This window comes from Ochotona curzoniae, unplaced genomic scaffold (genome assembly GCF_017591425.1).
Source record: "Ochotona curzoniae isolate NIBS_2020 unplaced genomic scaffold, NIBS_Ocur_1.0 contig_1274, whole genome shotgun sequence".
NCBI classification, from domain to species: domain Eukaryota; kingdom Metazoa; phylum Chordata; class Mammalia; order Lagomorpha; family Ochotonidae; genus Ochotona; species Ochotona curzoniae.
The window spans coordinates 8,952,269-8,971,002 of NW_024465023.1; the positions used below are offsets into that span (position 1 = coordinate 8,952,269).

The 18,734-nt window shown below is 49.9% G+C and overlaps 1 protein-coding gene and 1 pseudogene across 4 annotated transcripts; both read right to left on the reverse strand.

The window, feature by feature from the left end:
• On the reverse strand, positions 1-9,943 carry LOC121170472 (protein-serine O-palmitoleoyltransferase porcupine). Of its 4 annotated transcripts, XM_041001731.1 has the most exons (14): positions 9,808-9,943; positions 8,423-8,615; positions 7,914-7,957; positions 7,346-7,527; positions 7,110-7,240; positions 6,975-6,992; positions 5,668-5,682; positions 5,436-5,561; positions 5,156-5,256; positions 4,100-4,176; positions 3,891-3,954; positions 3,670-3,755; positions 2,227-2,337; positions 1-353 (listed from the first exon to the last, which is right to left on the reverse strand). In XM_041001731.1, exons 1-14 carry the CDS (start codon positions 9,941-9,943, stop codon positions 252-254), a joined length of 1,386 nt encoding a protein of 461 aa, XP_040857665.1. In that variant the 3' UTR covers positions 1-251. The 4 variants fall into 4 exon arrangements, with proteins under 4 accessions (XP_040857665.1, XP_040857656.1, XP_040857683.1 ...); XM_041001722.1 differs by lacking the exon at positions 6,975-6,992; XM_041001749.1 differs by lacking the exon at positions 5,668-5,682.
• Positions 9,944-16,750: 6,807 nt separating this feature from the next.
• On the reverse strand, positions 16,751-16,902 carry LOC121171787 (annotated as a pseudogene).
• Between the last annotated feature and the right edge of the window lie 1,832 nt (positions 16,903-18,734).

Genomic DNA, 18,734 nt, shown 5'->3' on the forward strand with positions numbered 1-18,734 from the left:
TTTCCTAACTATCCCCCCACCCCTAGGCCCCAGCAGGGTCCATCCCCTGCCTGCCCTTGTGGAAGGGTGAGGATTGACAGGCATGGGAATGGTGTCTGTGTGTGTGTGTGTGTGTGTGTGTAGAGATGTTGGGAATCATGGATAGAGTGAGGTCAAGGGAGTAGAGACGGCCTTCCCTCATTTCCTCATCAGAGCCTGGCACCCTGAGGAGGAGGGATCTTGGGGGGAGGGGGCCAAGAGAATCCTATGCCTCAGCCTATGAGACGGTAGAAGATCCAGCATCCGAAAGTGACCCAGTGACTGGCCCAGCTAAGCTCTGACCACTTGTGGACAGTGTATGTCATGCCGTAGCCCTGTGGGAAAGAAAGAGGCGATGGTCTCACTCAGCAAGAATAAACAGCATCTTATGATGACCCATTCTCTCCAAGGACATTTGGTGACTCCAAAGCAGCCTAGGTGAGGTTCCACAGAAGGGATTGGGTACATCTCAAAGGTAACCATGCATAGTTTTTGCTGTCTCTTACCAAAAAAAAAAAAAAAATTAAAAGCAAGACAAAAATGAAAACAAGAAAAAAAAATAGTAAAAAAGACAAGGCAATCTTACTCTCTGACCTGCAAACTCCCTAATATATAAGGAGCTACTAGAGTTCATTTTTTTTTTTAAGTTAAAAATTACCACAGAAGGCTAGTAGACCATCCCACTAATGAACAAACAAAAGGCTCTTAAACAAGATGATCAGCCTCACTCATAGTCTTCCTCCTGCAGAACTGGCACACACATCCAGGATGTTTGAGAGCCATCCTGCGTTGGAGAACACACAAGCCTGATCACATGTTTTTCAAGGGAATTTGCAATAGGAAAAGACTGGCCTCCCGCTTAGTGTCTACCACTAAGGGACAACTTAAATTGCGTTATATTCTCACAGTGGGAAAAAAAAAAATGAATGCAGACGCTCTATCAGCTGCTATGGGAGATTTGTAAGAATTGCAGGACAGTATCATACATGTGTCACCTTTGTTACCTCCTATAAAAAACAAGAAGAGGGACTTTAACATATTTTTATTTCTGCTTGATATGTTTAAACTTTGGAAGGATATTTTTATAAAATGAATAAAGTGATTACCTATAAAAAGGGCAGAGGATAGAGTGGGGAGCAGAACTTTTCCCTGAATATCTGGAATGTTCTATGCTTTTGAACCACGTGACAGGCATTGTCTATCTTAATAAAAATGGGATAAAATATTTATTTGAAGACAAATAAGACTCAGATTCTGTGCCTACAACCTGAATCAAAATTCAGGTAAGCTAAAATTTCAATTTTCAATCAAACTGTTCTTACTCTAAAATGGAGGAAAAATCTACAACTTGCATGCTGGACAAGCAGAAATAGCAAATAGACTTTAAAGTAAAATGGTAAAGTAAAACTTTAAAGCAGCAGAATCCAGAATTTGCACATTCAAACTGAGTAAAAAGAGGGCCTGGCGAGATGGCCTAGTGGCTAAAGTCCTCGCCTTGAACACTCTGGGATCCCATATGGGCACCGGTTCTAATCCCGGTGGCTCTACTTCCCATCCAGCTCCCTGCTTGTGGTCTGGGAAAGCAGTCGAGGACAGCCCAAAGCCTTGGGACTCTGCACCCATGTGGGAGACCTGGAGGAAGCTCCTGGCTTCTGGCTTGGGATCAGCGCAGCACTGGCCATTGCAGCCGCTTGGGGAATGAATCATTGGACAGAAGATCTTCCTCTCTGTCTCTCCTCCTCTCTGTATATCTGACTTTGAAATAAAAAAATAAAGAAAATCTTAAAAAAAAAAAAAAGAAAGAAAGCTTGCCAATTCCACCTAAACAAAAATCAAATAAAATATGAGGATATTTCAAAAAGTTCACAGAATGGAATTAAAAGGTATATTTCCTTTAGTGAAAAAAGGTTTTGAAATCCATGTACACTTTTAAAATTGTATGCATTTTCCATGAGCTTTACTCCATCTCTGTAGAATAAATTGTTATAATGGTGACAAGTAAGCAGATTTTTACCCATCTCTCCAAAACAGAACATCCAGCAGTGTGACTCAACAAGAGGGGCAGCAGGAAAGGACGAAGCAGGTGCACTGGCTGAGAGACCCAATTCCAGGAGCTGCAACCTCTATCTCCCCATCTTCACCTTCTTGCTGCTCAAGACCAGGTAGCACCATTCCTGGTACATCCCCTTACCCAGGGCCCCACCTCACCTGCTCCTCTGTGGTGTCGTCCACATCAACATCAAACAGGGAGCCCAGGTAGGCCAGGTGGAAGATGGCCAGGGCCCCAAAAAGCAAGTTTAAGGCTCGTACCCTCAGGCCCTGTGGAGGACAGATGGATACACTTGGCAGCTGAATGAGGTACTGCCCTTCACCTCCACCTGCACAGAGAGCCCAAGGACACACACACGTGTGCACGTATGCATGCACATGCACACACACGTACAGGATACAGTGAGTCTCAGGAATGAGGATGCCCAGGGTAAATCCGCAGAGGTATAAGAGAGGCTTTGAGGAAGCATCCCTTTGAGGGATGCTCAGAGGTCCCCAAGCATGAAAGGCTATTACCAATGAGGGTAACAGGGTCAGGCTTGGTGGGAGGGGGATATGCAAGTATGCTGGTGGGGGTGGGAGGTAGGAGCAGGGGCCTACCAGGATGGGGGATTCATGGGGATTAATTATGATCAATTATGTGAGACAAACAGGAAATTATGCTATTGTTTATGATGAACAGGAAGGACAAAACAAATTCCCAAATGACCTAGAAGGCTCATGCCTCCCAACTGCTTTCCCCTCTGGCTCGCTCTGCTCAAGCATCAAGGCTTCCCCTCGCTGTTCTTCAAAGTCTTCCAGGCCCATTTTCACCTTGCACCTTTGCACTGCTCCTGTTTCCTGGGTTGCCCTCTCCACCGTGACACCACTCAGGGTGTCACGTCACCAGGGAGGCCTCCCAAACTGACCTCCCTATTAATTTATTTACTTACTGGAGAGGGGGAGGAGAAGAGCAGAGGCAGATGGCAAGATAGCAGATCCTAATCTGCTAGTTTGCTCCTCAAATGCCTGCAACAGCCAGGGCTGGGGCTGACTGCACTGGCCTGAAACCAGGAGCCAGAACCTCATCCAGTTCTCACACTGGTGGCAGGGGCCCAAGTTTTCAGGCCATCACTGCTGCCACCAGGGGTCTGCCTTAGCAAAGAGTTGGCAGAATGGAGTATGGCTCCCAAGCCAGGGAAATCTGGTCATCTTTGCCAACAAACTAAACTTTCACCCTTGATTTCTGTGAAGTGGAAGCCCTCCAATCCCCACCCCCTTTCTTACATGTATTTATGTATTTTCTCTTAGCTTTGCTCAACAAAGCAAAAACTACTTTTTTTTTTTTTTTAACTATCTTTCCCATTTAATATGGGCTGGGACTTGAGCCTGTTTTGTTCATTACTGTGTCTGCAAGCATCTAGGAAAGTGCCCGGTATCAGCAGGTGCCCCATAAATGCCTGTGAGTGACACGGAAGCCCCCCGAAGGGAGGTGAACTTTTGGGGCTTTATTGGGCACCAGGAGAGGAAGCGGTTTGAGACAGACACAAAATGGAAGCAGAAGGAAGGTTATTGAGGGGGTGTGTGGGGGGCATGTGGTTGCTGGAACTGAGCCCTCCTCACCAAGCGATGCTGGTGTGAACAGTCAGGCCGGCACCGCTTAGACAACACACAGGCGCTGAGGATCCGAGCCAGGCGCTTCCGGAGGACTGTGTGGTAGAGGAAGGGAAAGGAGGGGTTCAGGTTAGCCTCAGAGGTTGGCGACTGCAGACACACCCCACCCACATACCCACACAGAGCCCATCTCGACCCTGCTGTCGTCATCCCCCATCTCCCGCACTCACCGTGCTCCACGTAAGTGATAAAAGCCAGCGACAACAGTACAGCGGCCAGGTGAAAGCTGAAGCCCTGGTGGTAGGGGATGGTGGGGGAGGAGGTTGGGGTAGGATGGGGGAGGTGCTAATGAGGTGAGTGAGGAGGAAGCCCACCCCTCCCACTCCCTATCCCCCTGCTCCGCCCAGCTTTTGCCCTGATCCCACTTTGCCCTGCTCACGTGCAGGAGGGCGCTGGCTGCATAGGTGACCAGCACCGCTGAGAAGGTCCCCAGGCGGAGAGCGTTCTTGAAAACATCTGCAAGGAAAGATGCAGGTGGACATTTCCCTGCGATTCCCTGGGCCCTTCCCAGAGGCTCTCTGGCAGGCAGTGAAAGGAGAGAGGGAGAGACCACAGGAATAAAGCCCTTTTTGCCTTAAAGGAGCTTTCCCTCCCAAACAGCTCCTCACAAATTCAGTCCCAGGTTAACTGCTATTTCCCTACTGCCTCGGGGCAAAACCCCTGGATTCTGTACCCTGCACCTACAGGCCTCTTCTGCTCCTGCGTCAAGACTTCTGAGGCAATATGCTGCCTCTAGTCCATCTGCTGCGGAGCTGCCCTGACTTCTACTCTTCAGGCATGCCGAGTCGTCAGCCAGCAGTGGTCAGCAGAGGCACTGGGCTGGAATCCTGCAGAGGCTTCCCCACTGCTTCTGAATCAGCTCTCATCACTCTCAAGAGAAAACAGCCCATGTCCTCTGGGTGGGCCACAAGGCTCTCCATAACCTCAGGCACTGCCTCTCTGAGCCCTGGCCCCCTTGCTCACTATATGCCTGCTCCAATGATCTTGCTGTTCTGTGTGCGTGCACACATGCATGCACACATACACACACACGCACACACATGAGCCTGTCATTTGGCATTCTTCTTCCCACCATAGCTGCATCCCCTTGCTCCCTCACCTTCCTAGAATCTTTGTCTCGTATGTGGTGGGATATGGCCCTAGCTTATGCATTTAAAATTGCAACACTGCCTGCACTCCTAGATCATCTTTACCTGCTCTATTATTAGTATTTTATTATAGTATCCATTGACACCTAGATGACCTGTGTTCCTTTTTCTCTGATTTATGATCTGCTCTTGCCACACCTCCACCACCCCAAAATATAAGCTCCACCAGGGGAGAGGTGTTTTCATAGCTGTTGCATTTCCAGTGGCTGGTATACAGTAGGTGCTCAGTCAATGTATGGAAGGACCTAGGTTACCAGCTCCCCTAGAGTGGTGACTTGGTGACTCACAGTTATTTAGCCAGTAAGACATAGGCAGGTTCCAGCTTGTGACAACCTCCACCATGGACCGTGGTAGCTCCACATTTAGTGGCTTGGACACCGTCAGGTCCCTGTGGGCCAATGAGATGTGCCAACCCCAGTTGACATCTCAACCCATGTGATCATCACCCTTGCTGGGGCTGTCCCTTTCCCCAGGAGATCCTCCACCCCACCTCCCTGCAGGTGCACTAGGCAATCAGCACCCTGGGGAGGGAGTAGATAAAGGGATCCTCCCCAAGTCCTCCCCCACCATTCCAGATGATCCTTGTGCTCGCTGAAGCCGGACCCTGCCAGCGTGGCTGTGCCCTCAGACAGAAAGCCCACAAAATAGTTGCTGAAGTGGAAGGAGACGGCACTCTCATAGGCTCGCAGCCACCTGGGGAGGAAGAGGCAGGAGAGGAGTTCATGATGCCCAGGCTCTGGAGTCATCTCCCTCACCCCCACCATGTGGCAGTATCCCCAGTCCTGCTCTGTAGACTCACCTTACCAAGGTGCCCCTAGGGTTCCCATGGGTCAGGAAGGCAGCAGAGAAGAAAGAATAAGAGAGTCAGAGAGACCCTGGTAGTTGACCTGAGTCAACCATAGACAAGACAGACAGAAATGTGACCAAAGGGGTAGACTATGAGAGTCACACGCAGACACACACTGCCAAGCAGCTAGCATTTGTGGTCCTATAAACAACATGACCCTGCCACCTTGCAAGGCCAGCCAGTCAGCCAGCCCCGCCTCTGGCCAGGTCCAATCTTGTATCTCTGAGCCCTCCAAAGGCCACACAGCCAGACACAAAGACCTTGGCAGCTACCAGAGCTGAGTCAGTGACCAGAAGACAGAAAACCCTGTAGTAAGTACAGAGCTACTGTAACACCAATAGACAAACAGACAGACAGACACACATGCACACACTTTCACACTGTTGGATTTACAATCCGATATGGTGAAAAACAGGCAACATGTTGCTCCTGTGAAAAGCACAGGTTCAGAAGTTAGTCCTAGGCTTTATGGCTGAATGCTGTGCTGGGTGACACTGGTCAAGTCTCTTGACCTTTTGGGGACTCACTCATTCATTATCATATATAATCAGCAGTCATGAGTAGGGGAAGGGGTTATGGAATCAAGCATGTAGATCCAGTTCTGGAATCAAACCAGAGGCAGGCAATTGATTGTGCCGATCAGTGGATACAGGGACTTAGTTGGCCATGACATCCCTTAGCTGGGCAACAGCAAGTGTTCAGAGAAGGCACACACATAGCCCAATCACTTACTCAACAAGCCACAGTCAGACCATTCCCAGCCTGAGTCATAGACATACCAGAATTGTCCACCCTGATTCATCACATCCGATAACGGCCACCCACCCCTTCATTGATAATGGCACCTTTCCACACACCAGGATGTAGAGTCCCTAGATTCAGGCATCAGTCACCAATGGGTAGACCACCTGCTACATGTCGCCGCCTCTAGCCAGATTCATGGACAGGTTAGCCAGAAACCAACACATTGTTGTCCTCCCTGTTACAGCCACATCACTGTTTTTGTGGCAAAATAGCTGAACAGGTGGACAGCCAGCTCTGAGACAACTATGTGTCAGAGGACCAGTCAAACCTGAAGTCACAGAGGCAAACTTGATCAGAAAGACAAGCCACAGAAAGGCATTCAGTTTCGATCTAGTCATGGAGAGACAGACAGACAGACAGAGAAGACTCAGACTTCCATGAAGCCATCGGTCATAGGCACTGGCCCCATTCCCCCAGACAGCTCCACTCGCCCTCAGGCACCTGTCCTCATTTACCTGGCTTTGCGTTTCTTGCTGTAGTAATAGAAGACAGACAGAAGCATTAAGAGACAGGCTCAGAGTTGGGGAGACCCCAGGTCCCCTACCCAATCCCTGTCCCTGCTGGGCAGGGACCTCAAAGGCTGTGCTCACTTGCGAAGGAGACGATCACCATCAAGGGGAATGAAGTATGGAAAGAGGTAGGGACCCACACAAGTAGACAGGACAAGGCACAGCAGGGCCAGCGCCAAGCTTCGGGCTACCTTCTGCAGCCACCGGCGGCTCTGCAGGGTGAATCAAAGGCTCAATAAGTATTGTCCCCATGGTGGTTCCCACAGTCCCTGACCACCTGTCCTTCTCCCCCGCCCTCCCTACCCAAGGGACCTCACCAGCGGGCGGCCTTGGACAGCCTGTAGGTAGCTGTGGAAGGATATCCAGGGCCCAAAGACGATGGTGCCCACGAAGTAGAGGTAGCCCATGAACTCCACGGGCGAAGGTACTGCACCCACCTCGCCCCGGTCCAGGTCGAAGCCCAGAGACACCGCTTTCATGGCCACGATCATCTGGGCCCCTATGTGTGGCACCCATGGTCAAGTGGATGGGCAGAGAGCAGGTCAGCAAGGGTGGGGGATAGAGAGCAGCAGGTGAGGGGTGGTAGGGAAAGGGGGTCCAATGATAGATACAGGGGCACATTGTCAGGTTGGTGAGCAAGAAGGCTCTGGACAGGCAGGCACCCTCAGCTGGGAGATCAGGGTCATATGTTAGATGGGCCAGACAGACTCAGGATGACAAAGCATGGTGAAAAGATACACAGATGGAAAGGGGATGTAATGCCCCCATGTCCAGTGGGGTGCATGGATGAGGAAGGAAGGGGAACAAAGAAACAGACTGGGAGCAAGGAGAAGGAGGGGAGTGGGCAGAAGGGCTGGGGCAAGTGAAAGTGGCCAACCCACTTACCTCGCATCTTGTGCCATGTCACTGTGTCCACCATGTGCATCTCACTGAGGAAAAATAATAACCTTTTGGTCTTGGTCTCATGAACCTCGTGGCCTGTGAGACCACACAATAGGGAGACCAAGGTGCTTGGGGGCATTCTGCCATCTTGGACCTCGCACAAATTCAAGAGCAATAATTCTTGGGGATCTCAAACTCCCAGCTCCAAACTCCCAGCTCCCGGGGAAGCCCAGGCCCTGTGTGACCTGTACAGACTTGTGAAAGGACAAGTCTTCTAGTCTCCCTTCTTCTGGAACATTCTGCACAGCATACTGCTCATCCTTGCCCTATGCTATGTATGCCTCCTCATAGAACAATCCTCCTAGATTCCCTTGCTTCTCCTGTGAACATCAATGCCCTGCCTTCCCCAGGCCCCATCCCACTCCTGTCCTGAGCAACTCCATGAGGGAGCCCTGGGGACCACACCCACCCTTGCCCCCAACAGTGTTAGGATTGAGCCTGTACACCCGTACCCCATGAGTAGGTAGATGAGGATGGTGACGGAGAGGAAGACGCCGCGATGGGAAGAATGGCGGCAGAGGAACAGCACGAGGTAGCACAGCAGGCTGAGCAGCACGACCCAAACCATGTGCAGCTGGAAGAAGTGGTAGAGGCTGAAGAACCCGCCTGCCACGGTGCTTGCATGCTTCAGGTAGGATGGCAACCCTTCGGGGGAGAGGGAGGGGGGAGAGAGAGAGAGAGGGAAAGAGGGAAAGAGAGAGAGAGAGGGCGAGAGAGAGAACAAGAAAGGGAAGGTTGGTGGCCTGCTAGGTAGGGGAGGATGGCCTGGGCAGAGGGCACAGTTGGGGTGAAGGCCTAGAGGAGGTAGGAGCTTGGTCTGACTGGAGGGGCCCGAAGTGCTGGTGGCAGAACATGGCCGGGCTCCTTGAAAGCACATTTGAGAGACCAGGGGGGGAAAGTACACCCCTTGGTTTATGCTGCATAATATTACTGCCTTCACACTACATTTCATAGGGGGTGACAGCTAGGGCTGTGCTTGGTGGCAGGGAGTGTCCTTGAGAGCCACACACTGAAGGGTCTGGGATGAAGTGTTGATGTTAGCAGGTGATCCAGTGATCCAAGAAGAAGATAGATAGATAGGCAGAAAGACAGACAGACAGAACAAACTAATGTGACAAGATGCTGACCGTTGGAGAATGTGATGATGTGTGTGATCGGTGTGCTAGTTTTTTTTCCCCAAGCTTTCAGGAGCTTTGAAATATTTCAAAATAATAAACTGGGGGAGGGGAGGGGATTGCAAAACCCATTTCAAATGAAATAAAAACAAAGTACAGAACCTTTGAATCTCAGATTTTTCAGAAAATCGCAGCCTCCTGAAGGAACCTCGGGGACTTGAAATCTTACTTGGCTACAGGCCTGCTTATGATTGTCGAAACATCCCAGCATCCGAGAATCTAGAACTTTCATCCTGCCCTGATTACAGAAATTTAGATTACCAACATCCTGGAAACCGAAAAACAGGAGGACTGCAATTTGTCACAATCTCCAAATCCTGTTGGGAATACTTTGGGAGTTCGTAGCCCTGCATCATCCACAGTGTGGGATCTTACGCCTCAGGATCCCCATGAGCTTCTCAGCATCCCAGGAACCCGGAAGGGCATGGCCTGGTATGGCAGGATGTGGCTTGGCGTGCTGTGGTGGCAGGGGTGGCCGTGGTGGATAGCACGACGTGGTATGTTGGAACAGGGCTTCGCGGGATGTGGTAGAGCCAGGCATGTCGGCACCTGCTCTGGTCTGGTTGGACGCGGCAGGGTAAGGTGTGGCTTGGCCTGGATGAACGTGGCAGGTGTGCCAGAGTCTAGCCCAGTGGCACACACATGGTGTGGCAGGCACTTACCAAGCCTCCAGAGGAGGCGGCAGGCGAGGCAGATGGCAAGGAGCAGCCAGATCTGATCAAGGCCCTGCTGGACCGTAGGTAGGAGACAGCCCTGCAGTAGCTGCTGGAAAAATTCCTGGCGGCTGAAGGTGGCCATGGCGGACCCCCACGGATGGATGGACAGATGGATAGATCTGCCAAAGGGGGGAAGGAGGAGGGCACGGAGGGAGCAGGATGTCCACGGGCAGATGGAGCGTTTTTAAAGATTTCCGTTTGAGGGTGCGCAACCCACAGATGGTACTGAGGGGCTGCGGGAAGTCGTGAGCGGCAGGTACATCGGACTAAGCCGCCGACCGTGCGTGCGTGTGTGTCTGTGTGCGGAGGGCAGGGATGGGGGACTGTTGTGGACGCACACACACAGCGGCGACTCGCGGGGAATGCAGGAGCCGGGTCTCGGGATCGCGGTGAACAGTCCTGGCCAAGGATGATCCGATGGTGTACATTCTAGGCCCGTATGGCAAAGGGGGCTGGGGGCGGGCTGGGGGAGGGCTTCCCGGCTTCCAAGGTGGAGTAGCTCTGTGAGGAGGGCAGACAGGGGGATTCTGTGACACTTGGGAGCCGTGTGCATCCCTTCTTGTATGGATGTGGGGGCTGTCCTGTATCCCCCGCGCTCCCCATCATACCCCCCCCACCCGGCGAGAGGCGGCCAACAAAGCCCTGCCTAAGCTGGGGGACTGCAGGGAAGTGGAGGTGGTGGCAGGGGATATAGACTGGGCGGGGGAGGGAGTCGGAAAGGTGATAGGGACGGGGGTCCCAGGACACTGGCTTCTGCTAGGCGCGCGGCGAGGCCGGCTGAGGGACGGGAGCCGGGGACTCGTGCGCACACTTCTGGAGTCTTACCTGGCAGGAAGGCAATCGTATTTCAGGGGGCCAGAGATGCGCCGTCGTTGCCACCGTCGCCACCTCCTCCGGGCAGCCTCCCCCGCAGGCCGCAAGGCCGGGACCAGCAGCGGCTCCCAGGGCGGCGCGGCGAGCGGGCCCTTTAAATCCCGGGGCGGCCAGGCGGCGGGTTCTGCCAATGGGAAAGCGGGAGCGGGGCGGGGTCCGGGAGGAGGGGGGGCGTGAGGCACGGGGGTGGGGGGGGTGGGGGAAAGGAGCGGCCGGTTGAGGGGCGCGGGGCGCGGGGCGCGGGAGGACGGCGGCGCGCGCAGCCTGCTCGCCCGCACTTTTCCGGCCTGTGGCTCTTGCAGCCGCGAAGCGTCGGCGTCGGGAGACTTTCTGTCGGTTCCCAAGGGCCAAATTGGGACTCCACCTTGCACGTCCTGATGGGAAGGATGGGGGGCCCCCAGTCTTGTGGCCCCCGAATGCTCACCCGTGCGAGTCCTCTCTGCACGGTTGCGTCCGGATCTCAGAGATGGGGAAAATCTACGCAGGTCATCATTAGAGGGAACTAAAGGAATTTCCAAGCGTCCACACCCCAGGGAGGGGCCCGAAACGTGTATAGGCAGTGACTGGGTGTCACCTAGGAGCAAAATTAGGCGCCTACGCTTACCCCCCGGGGGGGTGGCTGTGAGCACTTGGCTTATCTTCAATTGATTTGCCTACTTAATTCCCCAACGGACTCGACCCTGCAATGAAGGTGACCCCAGCAATTAGTTAGGTATTGCTGGTGGGAGGGGGGACACCGGAAGGCTGCTTTGCAGTACTCAGGGAGCGTTTATAAAGCACTTTCAGAATTCTGCATTGGGCTCAACATGGATGCAGCGCCTACTGTCTACGGTCTGCTCTTCTGCGGTTTCTGTTCCCTCCCACCCCCCAGGCACACTTCTTGAGCACTTGCTGCATTCTTAGTTTTGATGTGGAAGCAAGAAGCAAACCCCAGGCTAGGTGGACTTCCACCCTGACTCAGCGAGCAAAGGCAAGCGGGTTGAGATCAGATAAACACCGGCTGACCGGCATGGCTGAGCTGTTAAACAAAAGAATGGGATTAGCAGCTCTTGGCTTCGAGACACCGCCGGCTGCAGGTGGAGAGCAAATGGATAGCGTCCTAGATATGTATATATTAACAAACCGTAGCATGGACTTTGGTTTCATGCTCGTGTATCAAAGATGAAAAATACTGCACATGCTATGTAGATCATGACATAGGCCAGCTACACACTTATCCCCTCCCTCAGCATCCGACTACAGGCCAGGCATGTTATGCAGTAGATCATTCTTTTCGCTGTCCTCAAATGCTCTCCGGTAGGATCCACGTAGACCAGAAATGTTTCTCTTAGTTGCAACCTGGCATGTAAAACTGGGAGATCCAGCGTGGGCATTTAATCGAGCAGTTAAGATGCCAGTGGGGACTCCTGAGTGGCTGGGTTCGAGTCCTGGCTCTAGTGGGGATTCTATTTTCCTGCTTAATACACACTCTGGGAGGCAGCAGGTGATGGCTCAGGAAACTGGATCCCTGCCACCCACATTGGGAAACCTGCATCGAATTCCCGGTTAGAACCTCGGCTCAGCCCAATCTCTATCGCTGTGGATTTTTTTGGGAATAAACAAGGAGGTGGGAAATTTGATCCATTTGTTTTTCTCTGAAAAAAAAAAAAAGAAAAGAAAAAGAAAAAGATAACCAAAAGAGTTATATGATAAAAAGTTAAAGAAAATGAGATACAACTAAGGTCTGGCATTGCAGGTGAAGTTGCCACCTTTGGTGTTGGCATCGCATATAGGAACCTGTTTGTGTCCTGGTTGCTCCACTTTTTTGCAGCTAATGGCCTGAAAAAAACAGTGGAAATGACCCAAGTCCTTGGGTTCCTGCCACCCACCTGGGAGACCCAAATGAAGCTCTTGGCTTTGCCTTGCATCAGTCCGGGCCATTGCGGCCACCTGGGGAGTGCAACAGCAGGTGGAAGGTCGTTTCACTCCCTCTTTTTCTCTGTAGCTCTTTCAAATAAATGGACTTTTTTTTTTTTTTTTTTTTTTAAGGTAACTGGGGCTGACATGGTGGTTTGACAGGCTAATCTTGCACCTGCCAGCAAGAACATCCCATATGGGCACTGATTTGTGTCCTGGCTGCTTCACTTCTCTTCCAGCTCCCTGCTTGTGTCCTGGGAAAGCAGCAGAGGACAGCCCAAAGCCTTGGGACCCTGCACCCATGTGGGAGACAAGGAAGAAACTGCTGGCTCCTGGCTTCAGATTGCCCCAGCTCCAGCAGTTAAGGCTGTTTGGGGGAGTGAACCAGTGGATGTAAAATCTTTCTGTCTTTCCTTTTTTCTGTAAATCTGCATTTCCAATAAAAATAAATAATTTTTTTTAAAGGCAATGAGGAAATCTTCACTATGTTGCTGTTAGGCTTTGTGAACTGAACTGTTTCTGTCTAGGCTTTTGATGTGTGTAACGAAGGGGTGTTAGGTTCTGGACATATACAGAAAATTTACGAGTTAATAAGAAAAAGCAGGGAGAGTGATGCAATAGCTCAACCGGTTAATCCTGCATCTGTGAGCGCCAGGATCCCATATGGGTGCTAGGTCATGTCCCATCTGCTCCACTTCCCTTCCAGCTCCCTGCTTGTGGCCTGTGAAAGCAGTTCCGGAGCGCCCAAAGCCTTGGGACCCTGCACCTGCGTGGGAGACCTGGAAGAAGCTCCTGGCTTCTGATTTCGGATTGGCTCAGCTCTGGCCGTTATGCCCATTTGGGAGTAAACCAGCAAATGGAAGATCTTTGTCTTTTCTTCTCCCTGTAAATCTGCCTTTCTGATAAAGATAATCTTTTTTTTTTTTTTAAAGGCGCGGGGCCCAGATACCTTCTTTTCTGAATGATTCTCTATTTGTACCTGCTTACCATAGCTACTGTAGTCCTTGTCTTTTTCATTTTGTGAAGAAATTATTTTGATTTGAAAGGTAGATTTTTTTTCAGAAAGAGAAGAGACAGAGAATGATCTTCCATCCTCTAGTTCACTTCCCAAATAACTGCAATGCCCAGAATAGAAGTGATTCAAACCTTGGAGCCAGGAGCTTCTTCCAGCTCTTACATGTGGGTGCAGAGTCCTAAAGCTTTGGGCCATCCTCTATTACTTTCCTAGGCCACAGGCAGGGAACTGGATGGGAAGCAGAGCAACCTGGGCATGAACTGGTGCCCATATGGAATGCTGGTGCTTCAGGCAGAGGACTAGGATTTTCCATCTGTTGGTTCACTTCCCAAATGGCCGTAATGGCCATTTAAAACAAACAAACAAAAAACAGAAGGTATCTGAAATGGCTAACGCATACATATATATAATTTATGACAAGATACCGGTTATCAAGGAAATGTAAAATTAAAACCAATGTAAGGTATTGTTTTCACATCTCCCAAATGAGATGCTTCCTATTTCTAACTGGAGCTTCATGGAAAATGGGCACTCAATAACTTTCAAATCTGATTGCCTTTGTGATCATTCTGGGTTATTGCTTTTTGGCATTTTAGTCTCTCCATCATTAAAGAAATGCAAATTAAGGCAATGAGATCTCACCTTTCATTTTTCAAGACTAGCAAAAAAGATGTTGAGCCTCATGATATTAACATATTTATTATTTCTCTGTATCATTCTCACTTTCTTTCCCTACACATGTGCACACACACACCATGCTGCAGGCATCACACTACACAAACCCACACATACACAGGAAATTTTCAAGATTCATGGAAGATGGAATTAAAGGATAAAGCCAATTTTCCATGTGTTTTCGAAGTTCCCACTGTCAAATACATAGTTTTACGTATAAGAATTTTTTTCTGAGATATGTATTTTTTTCTTTATTTCTGAGTTATGTAATTTATTTTATTATTATTATTATTATTTAAGATTTATTTATTTTTATTGGAAAGGCAGATATACAGAGGGGACGAGACAGAGAGGAAGGTCTTCTGTCTGATGGTTCACTCCCCAAGCAGTTGCAATGGCTGGAGCTGAGCCAGTCCGAAGCTAGGAGCCAGGAACTTCCTCCTGGTCTCCCATGCCGGTGCAGGGTCCCAAAGGTTTGGGCCATGGACTGCTTTCCCAGGCTACAAGCAGGGAGCTGGATGGGAAGCGGGGCAGTTGGAATTAGAACCGGCGCCCATATGGGATCCTGGCGTGTTCAAGATGAGGACATTAACCACTGCGCTATCGCGCCAAGCCCTGTAATTTGTTTTAGAATTCCTTGAGGGTGGATGGCCCTTGAACTGAAACACTTTGCTATGAATTTCTGAAGAGCAAAGACGTTTTGTTACATTCCTACCTGCAAGAGTCTGAGAGTTCCAATTCCTCCACTTCCTCTGCTGTATTCGCTCTCTGCTTGCTTGACTCCAGCCATCCCCGCATGTTGCTGGAGTGTCCTTCCAGAGGCTTGGGGAAGCCCTTGTCACGAGGTGCACCTGCCTTATCAGATCTGCTCAATCTTCCTCCATCGGACACAAAGTCTCAATTTTCCCTTAACTTTCACCATCTTGGTGTTGTTTTAAAAGCACAGGCCTGTTCTTTGGAAGAATGCCCTTCGATTGGGGTTTGTCTGATGTCTCCTCATGATTAGGATTGTATCATGCATTCTTGGCAGGAATTCCACACAAGTGACGCTGGCTGTCTCTCAGTGCATCTGGAGGCGCAAAGCCCCAACATGGGCTAGTTTCCTTTTGTAATTTGTAAGTATGTTGTAGAGGGATTTGAGGGTACTTTTGAAAAACTTGTGGAAATCTATCATTAAAAGAGAAGTTTATTTTCATGCAAATAACTTGAAATCCACGCAAATCGGTGTTTTTTTTAAACACTCATAGAGAATGCAAACTGTGAACAAGCTGTCTGAATTTCATTTTTTTTTCACCAAAATAAATTCTTATTTGCATCTATATGAAGCTTTTAAAATATTTTATTAGAAAGTCAGATATACAGAGAGGAAGGGAGACAAAGAAGATGATCCTCCATCTGATGATTCATACCCCCTAAGCGCTGCCACGGCAGGAGCTGTGCTGAGCAGATCCCAAGCCAGGAACCAGGAGCTTTTTCCAGGTCTCCCATGTGGGTTCAGGGTCCCAAGGCTTTGGGCCGTCCTCTACTGCTTTCCCAGACCACAAGCAGGGAGCTGGATGAGAAGCAGGGCTGCCAGGATTAGAACCAGTGACCATATGGGATCTCGGCGTATTCAAGGCAAGGACTTTAGCCACTCTAGGCCACCGTGCCGGGCCCATCTATGAAATTTTAGAACAATTTTCAGACTTTGCGACTATGCAATTTTGGTTTTTTTTTCTCTTCAAAATTTCACTCACAATTTAGCATGCATTGGTGTCTTTTTTTTTTTTTAATTTTTATGGGGCCAGTTCAATGGCATTGCGAGTTAATCTTCTACCTGCAGAATCAGCATCTTATATCAACACAGGCTCATGTCCTAGCTGTTTCATTTCCCATCCAGCTCCCTACTTGTGGCCTGGGAGAGCAGCGGAGGATGGTCCAAAGCCTTGGGACCCTGCACCCATGTGGGAGACCTGGAAAAAGATCCAGGTTTCTGGCCTCTATTCAGCCCAGCTCCGGTTGTTGTGACCATGTGGAGAGTAAGCCAGCAGATGGAAGTTCTTTCTGTCTCTCCTTTTGTTCCTGTAAAATCAGTCTTTCAAATAAACAAATAAATAAATCTCTTTATATATATATATTTTACTTATTTGAAAGAGTTACTGGGCTGAGGAGGGGCACAGTGAGAAATCTTCCATATTGATTAACTTTCCAATTGGCAAAATAAGCCAGGGCTAGACCAAGGCAAAACAAATAGCCTGAAATTTCATCTGAGTGTCCCGTGTGTGTTAGGGGGTCCAAGCACTTGGGTAATTTTCTTCTGTTTTCCTATATGCATTAAAAGAAGCTGGATCAGAAGTGGAATGGTTGGGACTCATATCAGCCCTCAAATGGGATACTGGCATTGTAGGCTATAGATAACACTGATCTTTTTTTTTTTTTTTTTTTTTTTTTTAGGGAAGAGCGCAAACACAGTCCCCCACTTCCACAAATTCTGCAGTTGAGAATCCCACCTTTGGGGAAATCGCAGGGGTCAGCACATCCCAAGTGCTGTGGATGAGCCTCGCCCTGGGAAAACGATGGCATCTCCCCTGCCAGGTAAGTATTTTTTTTTTTAGATTTGTTTATTTATTTGAAGTTTGGTGTGATAGAGAGAGAGAGAGAGATTTTTCATTCACTGTGTTACTCCCCTGAATGGTTGCAACAGCTAGGACTGGGCCAGACTAAAGTCAGTAGCCTGATATCCAATAAAGGTCTCCCATATGGATGCCGAGTTCCAAGTACAAATCCAGAGTAGAGCAACCAGGTGTCAAAACAGGGCCGTATAGGATGCTGGTGTCATAGACAGTGACTGGATCTACTGCATCTCAATCATGGGTCCTCCACTGCTGATTCTTGTCACAAGCAATTACTATTCTTTTAAAAATTTACAAAAATTTGTGCTTTTGAACATTGTTTACATAGTTGAGAGGGATGCATGCCCCTGTGGGCCTCTAAATAGATACAGGGAAGTAGGTGGGACAAATGTTTTAGGTATTTTTTTTCCCTCATGTGTCTGCAGGGTAGGAGGCGGAGGGGGACACTTTTTACTGTCAAACTACATCAGAACGTGGGGATAGGGTATGGTCGTTTAATGATGTCAGCCTTAGAGACCCTGAAGTGGGGATGAATGTTCTGAGGGTGTTACTTGAGTAGTTTGGTAATTCTGAGACATTGTTGGTTTGATTGCTTCAGGGTTGAGAAAAATTTTCCAAGATCTATTGGTTGACAAAGTCTACCTTAATGCATCTATAGACCCGGGAACATGCTGCTAGCTTGGCCAGGAGAGTCAACTAACCTGTTCTGTTGCCATTCTCTGACAAGGCAGTTAACGTCCCCTGCTGGCCTACATGCTGTTCACTGCACAGGCATCAGCAACTGAGGAGGCCCAGTCCCAATACATGCATCCCAAGGTTGAACAATATATCTTGTGATTTTTTGGGGGTGGAAGGGCCCCGAGTTTAGCTATCTAGTTGGGCAGTCCCCCAAGAAACCTCACCTAGGGTAACCTCAGACTTGGCTCTTACATGCACCAACCAGTGCAGAATCAGGCTCAGTCTGTCACCTGCATTATCCAACGCAAATATCAATAGGTGCAGTTACCTAGTCAGTTCTACCCCAGCCCCATATGTCACAGGAAACTGACAGGTACTGTGGCCTAGCCCAGACAGCCTGCTACAGACACAGTCCTCATGCATACCAGTGAGTGCTGTGGCCTAGTTGGGGGTGATCCTCATTAATCCCCACTAGGCCCATTCCCAGCTCGGGTTTTTGCATGTGCCAGTCTTTGCTGCAGCCCTAGCCTGGCCCAGCTCGCATCCCATTCAGTTACTGGTCACACCCATGGGTGCTGTGGCTTAATTTAGCCCGACTGTCCCCAGACCTGGCCCACATGTATGCCAGCAGGTGCCACTGCCTTGTCCAACCTGGCCTAGCCCCTGTCCTAGTTCTTGTGCTCACCAACAATGGGTATAGCCTAGTAGCAGGGGGAGTGATCACAGTTCCCCTTCCAGGCATGTTCTCAGCTCTGGATCTTGTGCCTGCCATAGAATACTACAGTCCAGCCCAACATGACTCACACCCAGTCCTGCCACTTGCCAGCTGGTGCTGTGGTCTAGCCCAGCAGACCTACAACCATTCTAGCTCTCATGAATGCCAGGGGGTGTGGCAGCCTAGCCTAGCCTGGCTCACCCTAAATACCAGCTCTCACACTCACCCGTGGAAACAGCAGCCCAGCAAGGGAATCCCAAAGTTCTATCAGGTCCACTTCCAGCCCAAGGTCTTACACATTCCAGTGGATGCTGTGGCCCAGTAGAGATGGCTCACCCTCAGTCTGTATGCTGTAGCCAGCAGGTTCTACAACTTGGTTTAGCCTGGCCTACCCCCAGCCCCAGCTCTC